General features: G+C 45.0%; 2 protein-coding genes across 3 annotated transcripts; one reads left to right on the forward strand and one right to left on the reverse strand.

Annotated features, from left to right (window-relative positions):
- The first annotated feature begins 292 nt into the window (after positions 1-292).
- trim23 (tripartite motif containing 23) lies at positions 293-8028 on the forward strand. Of its 2 annotated transcripts, none has more exons than XM_060038599.1 (11): positions 293-532; positions 1081-1243; positions 1756-1877; positions 2066-2344; positions 2699-2899; positions 3212-3427; positions 4704-4838; positions 5008-5137; positions 5384-5494; positions 5628-5752; positions 6418-8028. In XM_060038599.1, exons 1-11 carry the CDS (start codon positions 392-394, stop codon positions 6595-6597), a joined length of 1803 nt encoding a protein of 600 aa, XP_059894582.1. In that variant the 5' UTR covers positions 293-391; the 3' UTR covers positions 6598-8028. The 2 variants fall into 2 exon arrangements, with proteins under 2 accessions (XP_059894582.1, XP_059894583.1); XM_060038600.1 differs by having other exon boundaries at positions 298-532; positions 2699-2881.
- On the reverse strand, positions 7865-13460 carry ppwd1 (peptidylprolyl isomerase domain and WD repeat containing 1). Its single transcript, XM_060038597.1, has 11 exons — positions 13275-13460; positions 13040-13142; positions 12816-12919; positions 12610-12730; positions 12050-12497; positions 11526-11716; positions 10990-11179; positions 10532-10713; positions 9930-10011; positions 9417-9599; positions 7865-8979 (listed from the first exon to the last, which is right to left on the reverse strand). Exons 1-11 carry the CDS (start codon positions 13417-13419, stop codon positions 8836-8838), a joined length of 1893 nt encoding a protein of 630 aa, XP_059894580.1. The 5' UTR covers positions 13420-13460; the 3' UTR covers positions 7865-8835.
- Between the last annotated feature and the right edge of the window lie 103 nt (positions 13461-13563).

A 13563-nucleotide genomic window follows, 5' to 3' on the forward strand; every position in this document is an offset into this window, starting at 1 on the left:
TATAGTTTTTCTATGAGTTGTGAATTCACTTGCTAATAATTCCTTGTCGTGAGCAATTGTTTGATAGCGTTGTTAAATTTTTTGAAGGGTGGGAAAGGTACAAATCACTATTTTACTAGAAACACCTTCATCTAGTTGGGGTGTGGGTACCACAGATTGACTCGGCTGCCAGATCGACTCGGGGTCCTAGAAGATGTATCATGAAGGGGGTAGAGGCAGCGCAGTGAAATGCGCATGTGCGAACTGATAAACGCAGTTTATAATTATTGTATCTATTTATTAAAATAACGAAATGTGCGTTATCAATCGCTGTTCAAATATATACCCCAATTCAATAATTAAATCAAAATAAATATTTTCTAAATAAAACATTTAGCAAAGACGGAAGTGAATGAACAACAATTATCCTGCTTTTGATTCATGTAGGTTGTACAGAATGGCCGCTGCAGCAGGCATCAACAAACAGGGCGCCCTAGCCACCATGGACACCTGTGCTCGACACGGCAGGGGAGCTCACGGGAGCACGGTCAAGGTTAGTCCGTTATCAACCCGTTTCATCTATACTTTGCTCTCTGATGCATATTTCAGAGGAAGCCGCAGGGATACTGTCCTGGTGGCTGCTGCGTTGGCCTCAGTGCTGTGTGCCAAGTAGTTATCGGCGGCGTTATGCGCCAGAATGATAGACACCCTGTTTATAAGTGTTGTACTGGCAATGATTCAACTTCACGAAGCGATAGTTGCACATTTACACACTTGTCAACTTGTTAAATTGGTTTATTGAATGACTTTCAATAGTACACAGGCTAGCTCTGAGTTAGCCTACGGTCGGTGCCCAATGCTAGCTGAAGAGGTGCCAGCTTGGAGACCACTTCAATATTAGCGATAACAATACGACGTCAAAATGGAAACCCTAATGTTGAACATACACGTTAGCAGTCAATAGTACATCATATTAGCGTTAACATAAGCGTTCAAGACTTTTCTTCTGCCTGATGTTTGTTTGCAGTAGACTTTTCCCATGCGCCGCGGCCGTGACTATCAGATTTATTAAGTTTCGTGTTTGTGTTTGTACATTTCAAGGTACTTGAGTGCGGGGTATGCGAGGACGTGTTCTCTCTTCAAGGGGATAAAGTCCCTCGACTTCTACTCTGTGGTCACACCGTGTGCCACGACTGTCTTACCCGGCTGCCCCTTCATGGCAGGGCGGTTCGCTGTCCCTTTGACAGACAGGTCACTGAGCTAGGTGAGCTAATGAAAATGTCTTCAAATTGATGTGTACACGTTTTTGTCTGAAGTTTAATCTGTATCTTGTGTTTCTGAGTTTCTCTTATCCCAATCAAATCTGTCCTACTCCTTCTGTTGTTGCTATTGCTAAGTAAGTTAGTAGCTGCTTTTCAATGTTAGAAGGGACAGTGCCTATTTGTTGGAAGTGAAAATGCACAAGACCCTGGTACTGTTGACAATTGACGAACAAGTCCATGGCAACCGTCACCACTTGTTCCCATTTGTGATCCATTTCATCACCTTGCAGCAATTGACAAATGTGCATCCTGTTATAACAGTCAATAGTGTTTAATTGGTCAATGGGACTTTAGCTCAGAACAAAGTTGTAGTTCTTTTTAGATTCCAAGATGTCTATTTTTCTTTGTTAAATTTTAACCCAGGCCAACTGCATCACCCCAGTATACATCGTCCGCTGATATTCAGTTTCATGTTAAATATAAATGCCAATGTACCACATTCTTCACTTTTCAGGAGATTCTGGTGTATGGGGCCTGAAGAAGAATTTTGCTCTGCTTGAGCTGCTGGAGCGGCTTCAGAACGGTGCGTCCAACCAGTCTGGTATAGCAGAGGACGCCCTGAAAAGCATTGGAGAGGTAAACTGATCCAAAAAATTAATGTATGTAGATGTGATTTAAGAGCGAAGCCCACGTTGGATAAGAGCATCTTCCAAATGAATTAAAATTCCTGAGGTATCTTACTTGGGTGTATCTTACTGTATTCCCTTCTGAGGTATATTACTTTACCCCCTCTGTTGTATCTTACTTGCGTGTATGTCCCCCAGTGCGTCATCCGCTGCGACGAGGACGAGAGCCACACAGCCTCCATGTACTGCACGGTGTGCGCCACGCATCTGTGCGCCGAGTGCTCCCAGCTCACACACTCCACGCGCACCCTCGCCAAGCACCGGCGCGTGCCGCTGGCCGACAAGCCCCACGAGAAGACGCTGTGTCCCCAGCACCAGGTGCACGCCATCGAGTTTGTGTGCCTGGAGGAGCCCTGCACCACAGGCCCGCTCATGTGCTGCGTCTGCAAGGAGTACGGCAAGCATCAAGGACACAAGGTAGGGATTGACTTAGGGTGGTCACTGGGGAGTGGTCCCCATTGTTGAGTGCTCTTTAGGGCATTTATCCCCCTAAAAGATCTGGGTGAATTGCCCCGTAAATGTTCATGGGTGGATCTTTTGCTTTACTGGCAGAGATGGATGGATGGATGTAAATATTGAGGGACAGACACAGACATAGGCAGATGAAAAGATGGATGTCTAATGAATTGACTTGCTCACTTTCTTTGGCTCTCATGTTGAATTTAGAACACACTTTGTTGCAATGTGATGGTACGATAATGCACTAATCCTTTTAAACCAAAAAACCTTACAGACTTCCTATTCGGTATACCTTCTTCTCCTCCCCATTAGCATAGCTTGCTGGAGTCGGAAGCCAACCAGATCCGCGCGTCCATCCTGGACATGGCCCACTGCATCCGCTCCTTCACAGAGGAGGTGTCCGACTACTCCCGCAAGCTAGTGGGCATCGTGCAGCAGATCGAGGGAGGGGAGCAGATGGTGGAGGACGGCATCGGGATGGCCCACACTGAACATGTAAAGCTATCTCCCCTGGTGATGCAGGACAAAACACGAAGATCGCTTTTTGAAATTGTTTTGATTTTACTCTCTGATGCGAATACTGGGTACAGTAGTCTTGTAGTTAGGCTGATTTTCGCCCATCTGAAAGGTTCTGTGATTGAAACCTAATGTTGACTGTCGGCATTCTGTTAAGATGCCCTAACACCTACCTAATCATAAAAAAAATATTTCCTCTTGAATTTGACACTGGTGGTCAGCATGATGATGATGATGTATTTTTTTTTTTTTTAAATACCTGACAAGCCACATTTTTCCAATTAATTATTGATTTAATTTCTCTCACAGGTGCCGGGCACGGCGGAGAGCGCGCGGTCCTGCGTCAGGGCCTACTTTGCGGACCTCCACGAGACGCTGTGCCGGCAGGAGGAGATGGCCCTGAGCGTGGTGGACGCCCACGTCCGGGAGCGGCTGATCTGGCTCCGGCAGCAGCAGGAGGACATGACCATCCTGCTGTCCCAGGTGTCCACCGCCTGCTTGCACTGCGAGAAGACTCTACAGCAGGTGGGTAGGAACACGCCCGGGTGAGGGGGGGATGAGGCCTGGAGGGGACCGGTGGCGTACGGGGGTGGTCGACCTGTAGTACATAACAAAACCCCTGCCGAGCTGTGTAATGGGCTGTCTCTGTTCACTGTGTCATGTGTTTTGCTTTGGATGAAGGCTCCCACAGGGAAGATTATTGTGGCCATTGTATTTAGTCCTAATACATGCAGGTCTTGCATAGTAGGAACGGTGGTTGGCAAAGCTTTGCCGGGCAAGATACTAGGGCTGAACGATTAATCAAATTCAAACCGACATCGCAATGTAATAGAATGTGATTTGCAAATTACAACGGCTGTGAAAAAAAAGATTTGATACTGACTGAAGATGAGTAAGATTCGTATTTTCTTTTTCTTTTACAATTTGATAGTTAATAAAGTTGTTAGGATATAAATTAATCTCAGCATATTGGCCTTGCCTAAAGAAAAGCAGTTGACTGCCTCCAATTTTGTGTTGGTCATACTAAAGAACGTTTTATTCCTTGTATAGTGAACATAAGGAACTTAAAAAAGATTCCCTAGTGTCTGGATGTATGAGAGCAAATTATCAAGGAAATGGTGGACAGAAAAACATGTGCTCAACGTGAGCATTTGCATGCTATTTGGCTTCATTCAAACTACTTCCACCATCCATTTGAACATGTGAATGAAAGCTTGTGCTTGAATCGCTGCTCCCTAGCCTGTAGATCAATAGGTACATTGTGGGTCCAAGATTCAGCATTTGTTTATTTCTGGTCAATTTCAATATTAATTTCAGATGTCTGACAAATGTCCCCCCAAAGCAGTCGAGCACCTAAACCGGCCACACTAATAATATTGATCACATGACCACTCCTACACATTCTAGGGTCCCTTGTAATTTTGATGTATTTTATCTAAATATAATTTACATATTCATATATATTTCCTATATATATTCCTCATTAATGCTCTACTTTTGTCTGTAATCACCAGAACACAATGGTGATATGCTATATTCCTATTTTTTACATTCTCTGGAATGCGTCAATGGTGTTTAATTTTTATCTTGTAGCATATGCGTTTTGCTAGTCCTGCCATATTTTTGCTATTTCTGAGATTTAAAAATGACAATAATTGTATATCTTCTATCGCACATTGGTTGCTTGTGATATCACAAGGGACTACACCGTTCAGAATAAGCACTGTTAAACTATGACGAGGAAAACCCTTTTGACTTTGTCTGTATGAAGTCACTAATCTATGTTTTTGTTGTGTTGCAGGACGACTGCAGAGTTGTTCTGGCCAAGCAGGAGATCAACTGCCTGCTGGAGACCCTGCAGAAGCAGCAGCACCAGTTCACTGAGATAGCGGATCACATCCAGCTGGACGCTGGCATCCCCGTGACCTTCACTAAGGTGCCTTTTTAGGACACACTTAGGCAGTTTGACGCTCAGCTGAAGGATTCTGGATTCGAACGCCGATGTTCACGTTCCTTACATACAGAAGTTTTCACATTTTAATAATTGCCAGTCAGGGGGAGAATTGTGTTGTGTTTCAATGTGTTGAAGTCCTTCTGGTTTCCAGGACAACCGAGTGCACATTGGCCCCAAGATGGAGATAAGAGTGGTCACTTTAGGGCTGGATGGAGCAGGGAAGACGACTATCCTCTTTAAGCTTAAACAAGACGAGTTCATGCAGCCAATCCCTACCATCGGTAAATCATTCATAATTCAAACTGCCTCTGCTGTTGTATTGAGATCATAATGTTTAAACCTGCACTGTGTAAGCTAATCCATTAGCAGCCTCTAGTGGCCTGAGTCACACACACACACACACACACACACAGACACACAGAGACACACAGAGAGTGTTAGCCCCCCATCCGACAGCTGGGAGAGGGGGGGGGGGGGGGGGGCGGCAAAAGTGTAACAGAATAAAACAATTCCATTCAATATTCCAGGTTTCAACGTGGAGACGGTGGAATACAAGAACTTGAAATTCACCATCTGGGATGTGGGCGGCAAACACAAGCTCAGGCCACTATGGAAACACTACTATTTGAATACACAAGGTAACTTCTATGCGCTTATTTTATAAAATCTGTTATCTCATAAAATGTGAACTCATTTAGATGGAATAGTTGGACACTGTTCTGGTAAATGTTTATTTATTTTAACCCGGTCCTCACCTCATTATTTCCGCAGCGGTGGTGTTTGTGATTGATAGCTGTCACAGGGACAGACTGATGGAAGCCCACAGCGAGCTAGCTAAGCTTCTGACGGAGAAGGAGCTGAGGGATGCGCTTCTGCTCATATTCGCTAACAAACAGGTAGGGTCTGGCTACCAGTGGCAGCACGGTAGAGTTAGCTGTTTGGCTAACACTGGCAGTGTGGTGTAGCTATCCAGCTAATACTGACCACATGCTACAGCTAGTGAGCTAATGCTTACCACTTGTTAAAGCTAATGAGGTACCACTGTCAGCTTGATGAAGCTAGGGAGTAAACACTTGACCACAAGCAAACACTGACCGCGAGCTAACACTGATTTTAGAAGCTAGGCCTGTTGATTAGAGTTGGGCTCAAACAGTTATGAAGATCAATGTCCAGGCATATATCACGTTTTGGTGGATGTATTCCTGTCAAAAGCAAACTTCATGAGCGTGTGTCATCGTGTCTTCTCTGATACTCGGGTAAAAAGAAAACATGCCCTTCCAGACGCCGCACCTGACCTCTGAATGGTACATGCCTGATCTGATTAGGTGTAGTGCCTCTAGTGTCCACAAAAATAACAAGATCTAAACAAATACATGATCAGTGGTATATTAAACAGTCTAAAGTAGATCCTAAACTGAACACATGTTACAGCTATGGAGGTAACGCTGGCCGCATTGCAAATCTAGCTATCCCACACTGACTTCACGCTAAAGTAAGCTACCAAGGTCTGTGTGGTGAAGCCAGTGTGCTGAACCTATCGTCTTGTTTTGCGCGGCGGCAGGATGTACCGGGGGTGGTGTCGGTGGAGGAGATGACGGAGCTCCTGAGCCTCCACAAGCTGTGCTGCGGGAGGAGCTGGCACATCCAAGGCTGCGACGCGCGCAGTGGGATAGGCCTCCACGAGGGCCTGGACTGGCTCTCCAGGCAGCTGGTGGCCGCTGGGGTCCTGGATGTGGCCTAAACTCCCTTCCATCCCTTATCTGGGTCCTGGATGTGGCCTGAACCCCCCTTCCATCCCTTACAGTATCTGGGTCCTTCCTTCAGCTTTACCTACTCTATAAACAAGCACCAAAACGGTCTCTTCTGCTCATAATTCCGAATACGCAAATGACTACTGCGTGACTGAGTTCTATCCGGCTTAACGCCTTCCAATACTAATACTCGTTTACTCTGGAGTAATCGCTTATGTAAGAACTTGATGGCTGATGCCACTGATAAAGAGGATTTGACACATGGAATTAAATTCCACCTGAATATTTTCATCAATCGTCCATAAACACAAACCAAACCTAAGAGCTCACAGGTTTCCTAGTGGACTCCCGGTGAAAGTGTTGACTTGTTTAGGAACCTCTGTGATGCTTATTTACTTCCAACTTCATGACATCCTTAATGTATTTACTCTTGGTGAAATGTATCCCGCCACTAACAGTTAATTATATCTGTGCTTGGGTTTTATGTTAGCCTTCATAATCAATGTAAAGAGTATGGATCAATGACTCAAAATACAAGACGTGGTTTATATGAACGCACTTTCGCTGTTCTAGCATGGAACAGCAAAAAGCAGCACATGAACAAATGTAGTATTAGTTGAGATTGACATTTTTCTTATTTCAGTGTACTGACCAAGGGGTTACGGCAGAGGGTGTGCTTCTTAAAATCCTTTGTTTACCAAACCCGGGTTTCTCTGAGGTGTGTGTGTGTTTCCTGAGTTACTTTTATTCCAAGTGTAAGAACCTATTTAATGCCACAGCTGGTCTCTAAATGGCACGCGATTTGGTTTGTTACCTATTTGCATTGGTTTGTATTGAATCTAATGTTTCCGTTACTGAAGGTTAAAAATGGGGAATAGTGGCAGTAGTGAGGAAGGAAAACTTATGACAGTATGCTGCCTTTGTAAGTGGCGCTTCTTATTTGAGGTTGATCTGAATGCACTTGTCCACTTCCTCTGCCTCTAAGGACTAACTATCTGCTGTCCATTGTGTTGCAAACATTTTTCAGTCCCTTTTTCTCACTGCCTCATTGAGTATGACCTGTGAAAAACCTTTGAATTAACGTACATCGATATCTAAGTAGATGTGAAACGTAGTCGTGCATTAACAATGTTTTATATTGCATATTAAGGAGCCATCATTTGGTTAGAAGTGTCATTGCTATGTAATGTTTATAACTTGTATCTATGTAAAGAAAAAAATAACCTGCATGTACGCAATGCCTTTCCCCCCCCCCCCCCCCCCCTTTTTGTTCCTTAGTTTTGTTAATTGTGGGGATTGCCCTTTATCTACACATAGAAGCACAGCACAGTTAAACCATCAATTCCTTATACCATTGGACTTGATAATGGCTTTTTGTAAGTTATGTGAAGCTGTAAAATAAAGTTGAACTCCTGCCTGGATAGTAACTGCATTTGGTAAAACCTAGTCTCGCAAAGCCAGACCAAACTACAGCAAGTAGAATGGTCTGGAGCCACGCTACCTCGAGCCGTCTATCCGTGGGGAAACTGGGCGGGCCTGTTTTTATTTCTTTAAACCAATCACAATCGTCTAGGGCGGGGCTAAGCCCGGGAAGCAGCAGCGGTGTCCATGCCAAATAGAACATCTTTCTTCCTCAGCAAATGCTGTAAGCAAATCTTTTGCAGTTCTTTGCAATTTGACGGAAAGAGCCAAACATGCCAACTTTACAGCGCCGTCAAAGTCCTCTTCAAAACTCGCCATACTGCCTAGTTTCCGAGTCTGAGGGGGAGCACAATACGGGAACGCCAGAAACCGGAAGGGGAGTCGCGGCCAAATCCGACGCTAGGCAATAGACGCTGTCCACTTCCGTTCAGCCAGACTAGGTAAAACCTAACAACTTTTGACCGTTTACTGTTTGTAACCTCTAAACTACATTTTGTCTACAATTAAAGGAGTTAACATTTGATTGGAGTGAGTCAGGATAGTGCAGAGGTCGGCCCCCAGGTAAAGGTTCTTGGTTCGATTCCAAATGCATTCAACCTTCTTGTAGGCATCCTAACCAATACAGGGTCCTTTAAGACCTTTATCTGAATGTCCTGTTAATCACTAACTCCTAGTGTCCTCAAAATAAGTAACATTTTACAATCCGAAAGAATAGTCTTTGAATAAACACTTTATTCTGTTTAAAAAAAGGCTTGTAGATCAAATCTGTACATAATAGAAGGAGTAAAAAAAGGGGCTGGTCCTGATCACTTGATGGTGATGTTAATGATGCTGATGTCCTCGTAGGGCTTGTCCGTCTTGGGGTTGACCTTGACGTTGGAGATCCTCTGGACCACTTCCATGCCTTTGGCACTCCTCCCGAACACTGTGTGCTTGTTGTCCAGCCACGGCTGAAACCACAAGCGTCGATAAGGTGGTGTTAATAGCAATACAGGCTTAAAAGTTTCCATTTCTTTTTTATTGGATTTTAGATTAGTTCATCAAGGAGCAGGTAGGGGTGAAGAAGCTTGCAGATAAAATGCTGACATTTGTATGTCGAACCCAGAACCCTTTTTACAAGGAGTAAAGCACCCCAACCATTAGGCAATCCTTCCCCCTTTTTCAGAGTAGCTTGCAGCCATCGCTTCTGTTAAAACAATATTTCAGATTACTAGCAAGTGTCCTAAATTAATAAAAAACAAACCACCCCTTATCAACCCATGGATTTGATATCTTTTAAACCTTTAAAGAAAATTAAAAAACTAAATGGATTGCTGCAAGTGAAAAGGAAACACCCAGAGATCCATCCCCCTCTCCCTCCCTGCCGACCCCCAGGAAGGTGACTCACGGTGGGCACGACGGTGAGGAAGAACTGGGAGCCGTTGGTGCCGGGGCCCCCGTTGGCCATACTGAGTGTGTACGGGCGATCGTGTCTCAGCGTGGCGTGGAACTCGTCCTCAAACTCCCCGCCCCAGATGCTCTCGCCGCCCATCCCTGTGCCCGTGGGGTCCCCCGTCTGGACCATGAAGCCCTGATCGGGAAGAAAGAGATTATGTAAGTTATTTTGATTACTTTATTAATGATGTTCTACTAAAAAAGGGTCACCAGGACTGCAACCATAAATTCTTTTGAATGATTGAGTAGCCTATGAAATGTCTATTTAATGATCTGAATCATAGCATTCAAGTATTTTAATTCCCAAAGCTGATGGGAGCACGTGTTTGGAATTTTTAATTGATAAATGACCAAGAAGAAAGAAAATTACTTGACTTTCGGTCGTTCAATGAACTGTTACATCAATACTGGAGACAAGTACATTTTTAATTCATACACCCGGTGCAAAGGCCCAAAACAAACGTACCTTGATGACTCTGTGGAATATATGGCCGTTGAAGTAGCCATTTCTGCTATGAACACAGAAGTTCTCAACCGTTTTGGGGCATCTGTGATACATCAAAAGAGGCATCATATTATGCACACAGAAAAATTAATCAAAAAAATCACTTAATTTAACATGGCAACGAAAACATTGATGTGCCAGTTTTGGACCAAATAACATACTTTTACCCAAAGCATCTTACAATACCGTACGATGCAACTAATGCATACATGAATGGATGCGCGCAGTGAGAGGTGTAATCTATAGGACCATACCGCCCTTGGTGATCAAACCACCATAGCATGCCTCCTGGATTCAGAAAAAACACTGTGGCAAACATCCTTTGGCAAAATGACTCACCATACAGGTACTTTACCAAATGCCTTAACACATACGACCAAAGTACTATTCTATATTGTTTACATTTGAGGCAGGCGCCCGTTAAATGCTCTTAGACCAAATCGGTACCGAAGCTGGTTTGATCCAACAGGACCGGTTCGGCCCTAGAAGGTAACGGATGACTCAGTGAAGCCAGGAGAGGCGTTAACGGTGCGCCTCTTAAAGCCCTGAGATAGGTCACGTACTCGACTGGGAAGAGCTTGATGTGGATGTCCCCCATGGTGGTGTGGATGATGGCGCTGTCCGACACCCTCTTGGGGCCCTCGGCCTGGGTGGCGGCCATCACCTCCTCCTTGGACGGCTTCTCGTTGAACACGTCGCGGTCCGACTCGGCGCTCTTGGTGTCCACCGGCTCCCTCTTGGAAAACTGGACGGGCACGAGACACGGATAGAGGTGGCCGTGTCATAATCAGTCTGTGCACCAGACCGCCGCACACCCCATCGTTGAAGATGTACCATTTCGTAAGGCTTGTGAGGCTTTTTAGCCAAAATGACTTGGCCATCTTGGGGCCATCTTAGTCAGTCAAACATCCTAACCAACTAGGACTATCTTGCCCCTAACAACTACACACATTACTAGTGGCCCGAAGGCTGCTCTTCTTTGGAACATAAAGTGTGCGACGTTGTCTGGAAGCCTACGCACCATGTAGAAGCGGTTCTTCTTGAAGGCGGTGCAGAAGATGGTGGGGTCGGGCATCTGGTTCTGCAGGGCCGGGTTGTCGGAGGCCGTCATCTCCACGGTGGGCGCCACCTGGCTGGCCTTGGCGATGCCCTGGAACAGACACAGCTTCAACACGCGGATGTTCTCCAGCTTCCCCAGGATCCTCACGCACCTGGGCCGGTCGGGAAGAGAGAGGTTTATCATGGGATTAGTGATAGAGGTTACAAGGATAACCTACAGTGTGTGTCCGGCATTCCGGTTTACTGCCAAGGAAGACGTTTTTCAGTGACTTTTGATTTTAGGTTGAAATCATTTGAATGGTCACGATTAGCAATTGAAGTCCATAAAGAAGGCTGTATGGATTAGACCTAAATAAGTTGGATGGATCACATTTTAGCCGCATGTTTATGCTCAAGACAGGCATCTGGGTGGCCTCTTCCATTTAGATTAGACCTTTAAATCGTAGTTTGGGCTTAACCAGTCTAGCAGTTTCCTTCCATGCGGTGGTGTTCGTTTACCTGTTGGTTTCCACATTGATGACCTTGATGCCCAGCATGGTCCCGTAGAGGACAAAGTGACCGGTCTCGTCGAAGATGATGTTGGTCAGTCGGATGCCGTCCACCTTCTCCAGCTCCCTCTCCTGGGCCATGCGCCGCCCAAACTCCATGTCGGGCAACTGCTGCCTCATCTGCTGCAGCTCTGTGAACATCTGGGGTAGGGCACATGAAGATTGAGTATGAAAGGCATAATCAACCAACGCTTCAGCCAATGTGTACATAAGTATAAAACTGTATTATTCCCTGTGGGAATATGCTATAAAGAAGGAAATATCCTGTGCAAATCCACAGAAGAGCTTCAATTAAGAGCCGTATATGGAATATCAGCATTTTAGATGAACAAAGCTATAGATTTACATGATCAACAGAAAATAATTGCCAAAGGAATTTAAGCCATTATTCAGTGGATTCTCTTTAAAATACCAGCGGGAGTCCAAGGGAATTGCGAGATGTGATTATACACAAATACAAGACAGGGAACCTACCGGCAACGACTCATCGAACACTCTCATCAGTTTCCCAGTGAGGAACCGGAAGATTCTCACTTTGCGGTCGGAGGCAATGGTGGCCATTTTCTTGCCATCGGGGGAGAAGGTAAGGCTGGTGGGGTATGTCTTGTTCTTCGCAAATTCATACAAGTCTGTGTCTGTTTTGTACTCCCAATCCACGTATTTCGGGAACTTAAATTCGTTCCGGTAGCCGGTCCAGTATTCGATCATTCCTGCTTTGTCAGCAGAAACAATGACCCTGAATTTGGGGTTCAAGCATATTTTGGACAGCGGGGAGGTGTGCATCTTGTCAAAGATGTGAAGTGGCTCGCTGTTCCCACGCCCGTCGAAAACAAAGATCTTCCCCGTGGACTTCTCAGACACGGCCACGGTGTATATGGGGTCCCCTGGATTGTAAATCCATTCACATTGGCCTGGGTGGAAGCTGCCCAAAGAATAAACAGTATAACAACAATTAGACATACACAAGAGTATAGTAGTGTCAAAGTAATATCCTTTATTGACAAACAATGTGTTGTGGAGGAGTTAACACATACCCTAGTTTCAGCATGTTGATCATGTCAAAGTTGACAACATCGAACACTTTCATTGCCTGATCGTCTCCTACAGAGCAGAAAATGGCCCCCTCGGAACTGACAGCAATGCATTCCATATATCCTGCAAAAATCATAACATATGCTTAAAAATACGTTTTCCCAACATTGAATGCATTCAAATTGTGCATGGGCCACTAGGTTCTTACCAAGATGGCTGCGAAAGTGTTTAACGAACTCTACTCCCTCGTCCTCCCTTTTCTTCCAGAATTTGACATGGCCATCCTGGCTTCCAGTAATGATGAAGTCCGTCCTGTAAAGGGCACATGATTGACGTAAACTCAACCCATCATTATCCTCTTCAACCGTATCATCATCACCACAACATGGAAAAGACAAAATGAGAACGACATAACAACAAATGGGGGCTTACTTGGAGCAGACGATTTGACTGATGACGTCTCTGTGCATGTAACTCCTTTCATACATGAGAGCCGACGGCAGGTTGTCCAGATAAACCCGTTCATATTCCAATACTAAAACAAACACACAAACGGACAGATATCAATGGTCATTTTCGAGGGTCGTCAAAGTTAGAAGTAGTCTCGTGTTATGAAACAAAGCGGGACGTCGGCCGTACAGACCAACCATCCATTCAACCCACACACCTTTTCTTTTTTTGGTCTGGGATGCCTCGCAGGGCATGGGCCCGACCCATTCATCCTCTTCCCCTTCTCCTACTCCTTCTCCATCAGCAGCTGGATTATCATCTGCTTTTCGTTTCAGATCCACTGTAGTTTCTTCAGCCGCCATCGTGGTTTCAAAGTGTTGTGGTTCTACTTTTTTTTAGTTCCGTATCCGTTTCACGTTGACACGTACTAAGTTTAAAATATAACAGCGCCCCCTACCGTAAAAACTTCATCAGTGGTCAAGTGGATTGATACATTAATAACTACA

Source organism: Gadus macrocephalus, chromosome 19 (genome assembly GCF_031168955.1).
Source record: "Gadus macrocephalus chromosome 19, ASM3116895v1".
Lineage (NCBI taxonomy): Eukaryota > Metazoa > Chordata > Actinopteri > Gadiformes > Gadidae > Gadus > Gadus macrocephalus.

Excerpts from the sequence above, each read along its gene's own strand:
- trim23 (XM_060038599.1), top strand. The coding sequence starts at position 392 with ATGAACAACAATTATCCTGCTTTTGATTCATGTAGGTTGTACAGAATG. Across the intron at positions 2,900-3,211 it reads ATGTAAAGCTATCTCCCCTG|GTGCCGGGCACGGCGGAGAG; the intron begins GTGATGCAGGAC and ends TTTCTCTCACAG. Across the intron at positions 5,753-6,417 it reads TCATATTCGCTAACAAACAG|GATGTACCGGGGGTGGTGTC; the intron begins GTAGGGTCTGGC and ends GCGCGGCGGCAG.
- ppwd1 (XM_060038597.1), bottom strand. The coding sequence starts at position 13,419 with ATGGCGGCTGAAGAAACTACAGTGGATCTGAAACGAAAAGCAGATGAT. Across the intron at positions 12,920-13,039 it reads AGTCAAATCGTCTGCTCCAA|GACGGACTTCATCATTACTG; the intron begins GTAAGCCCCCAT and ends TGCCCTTTACAG. Across the intron at positions 9,600-9,929 it reads TATTCCACAGAGTCATCAAG|GGCTTCATGGTCCAGACGGG; the intron begins GTACGTTTGTTT and ends CTTCCCGATCAG.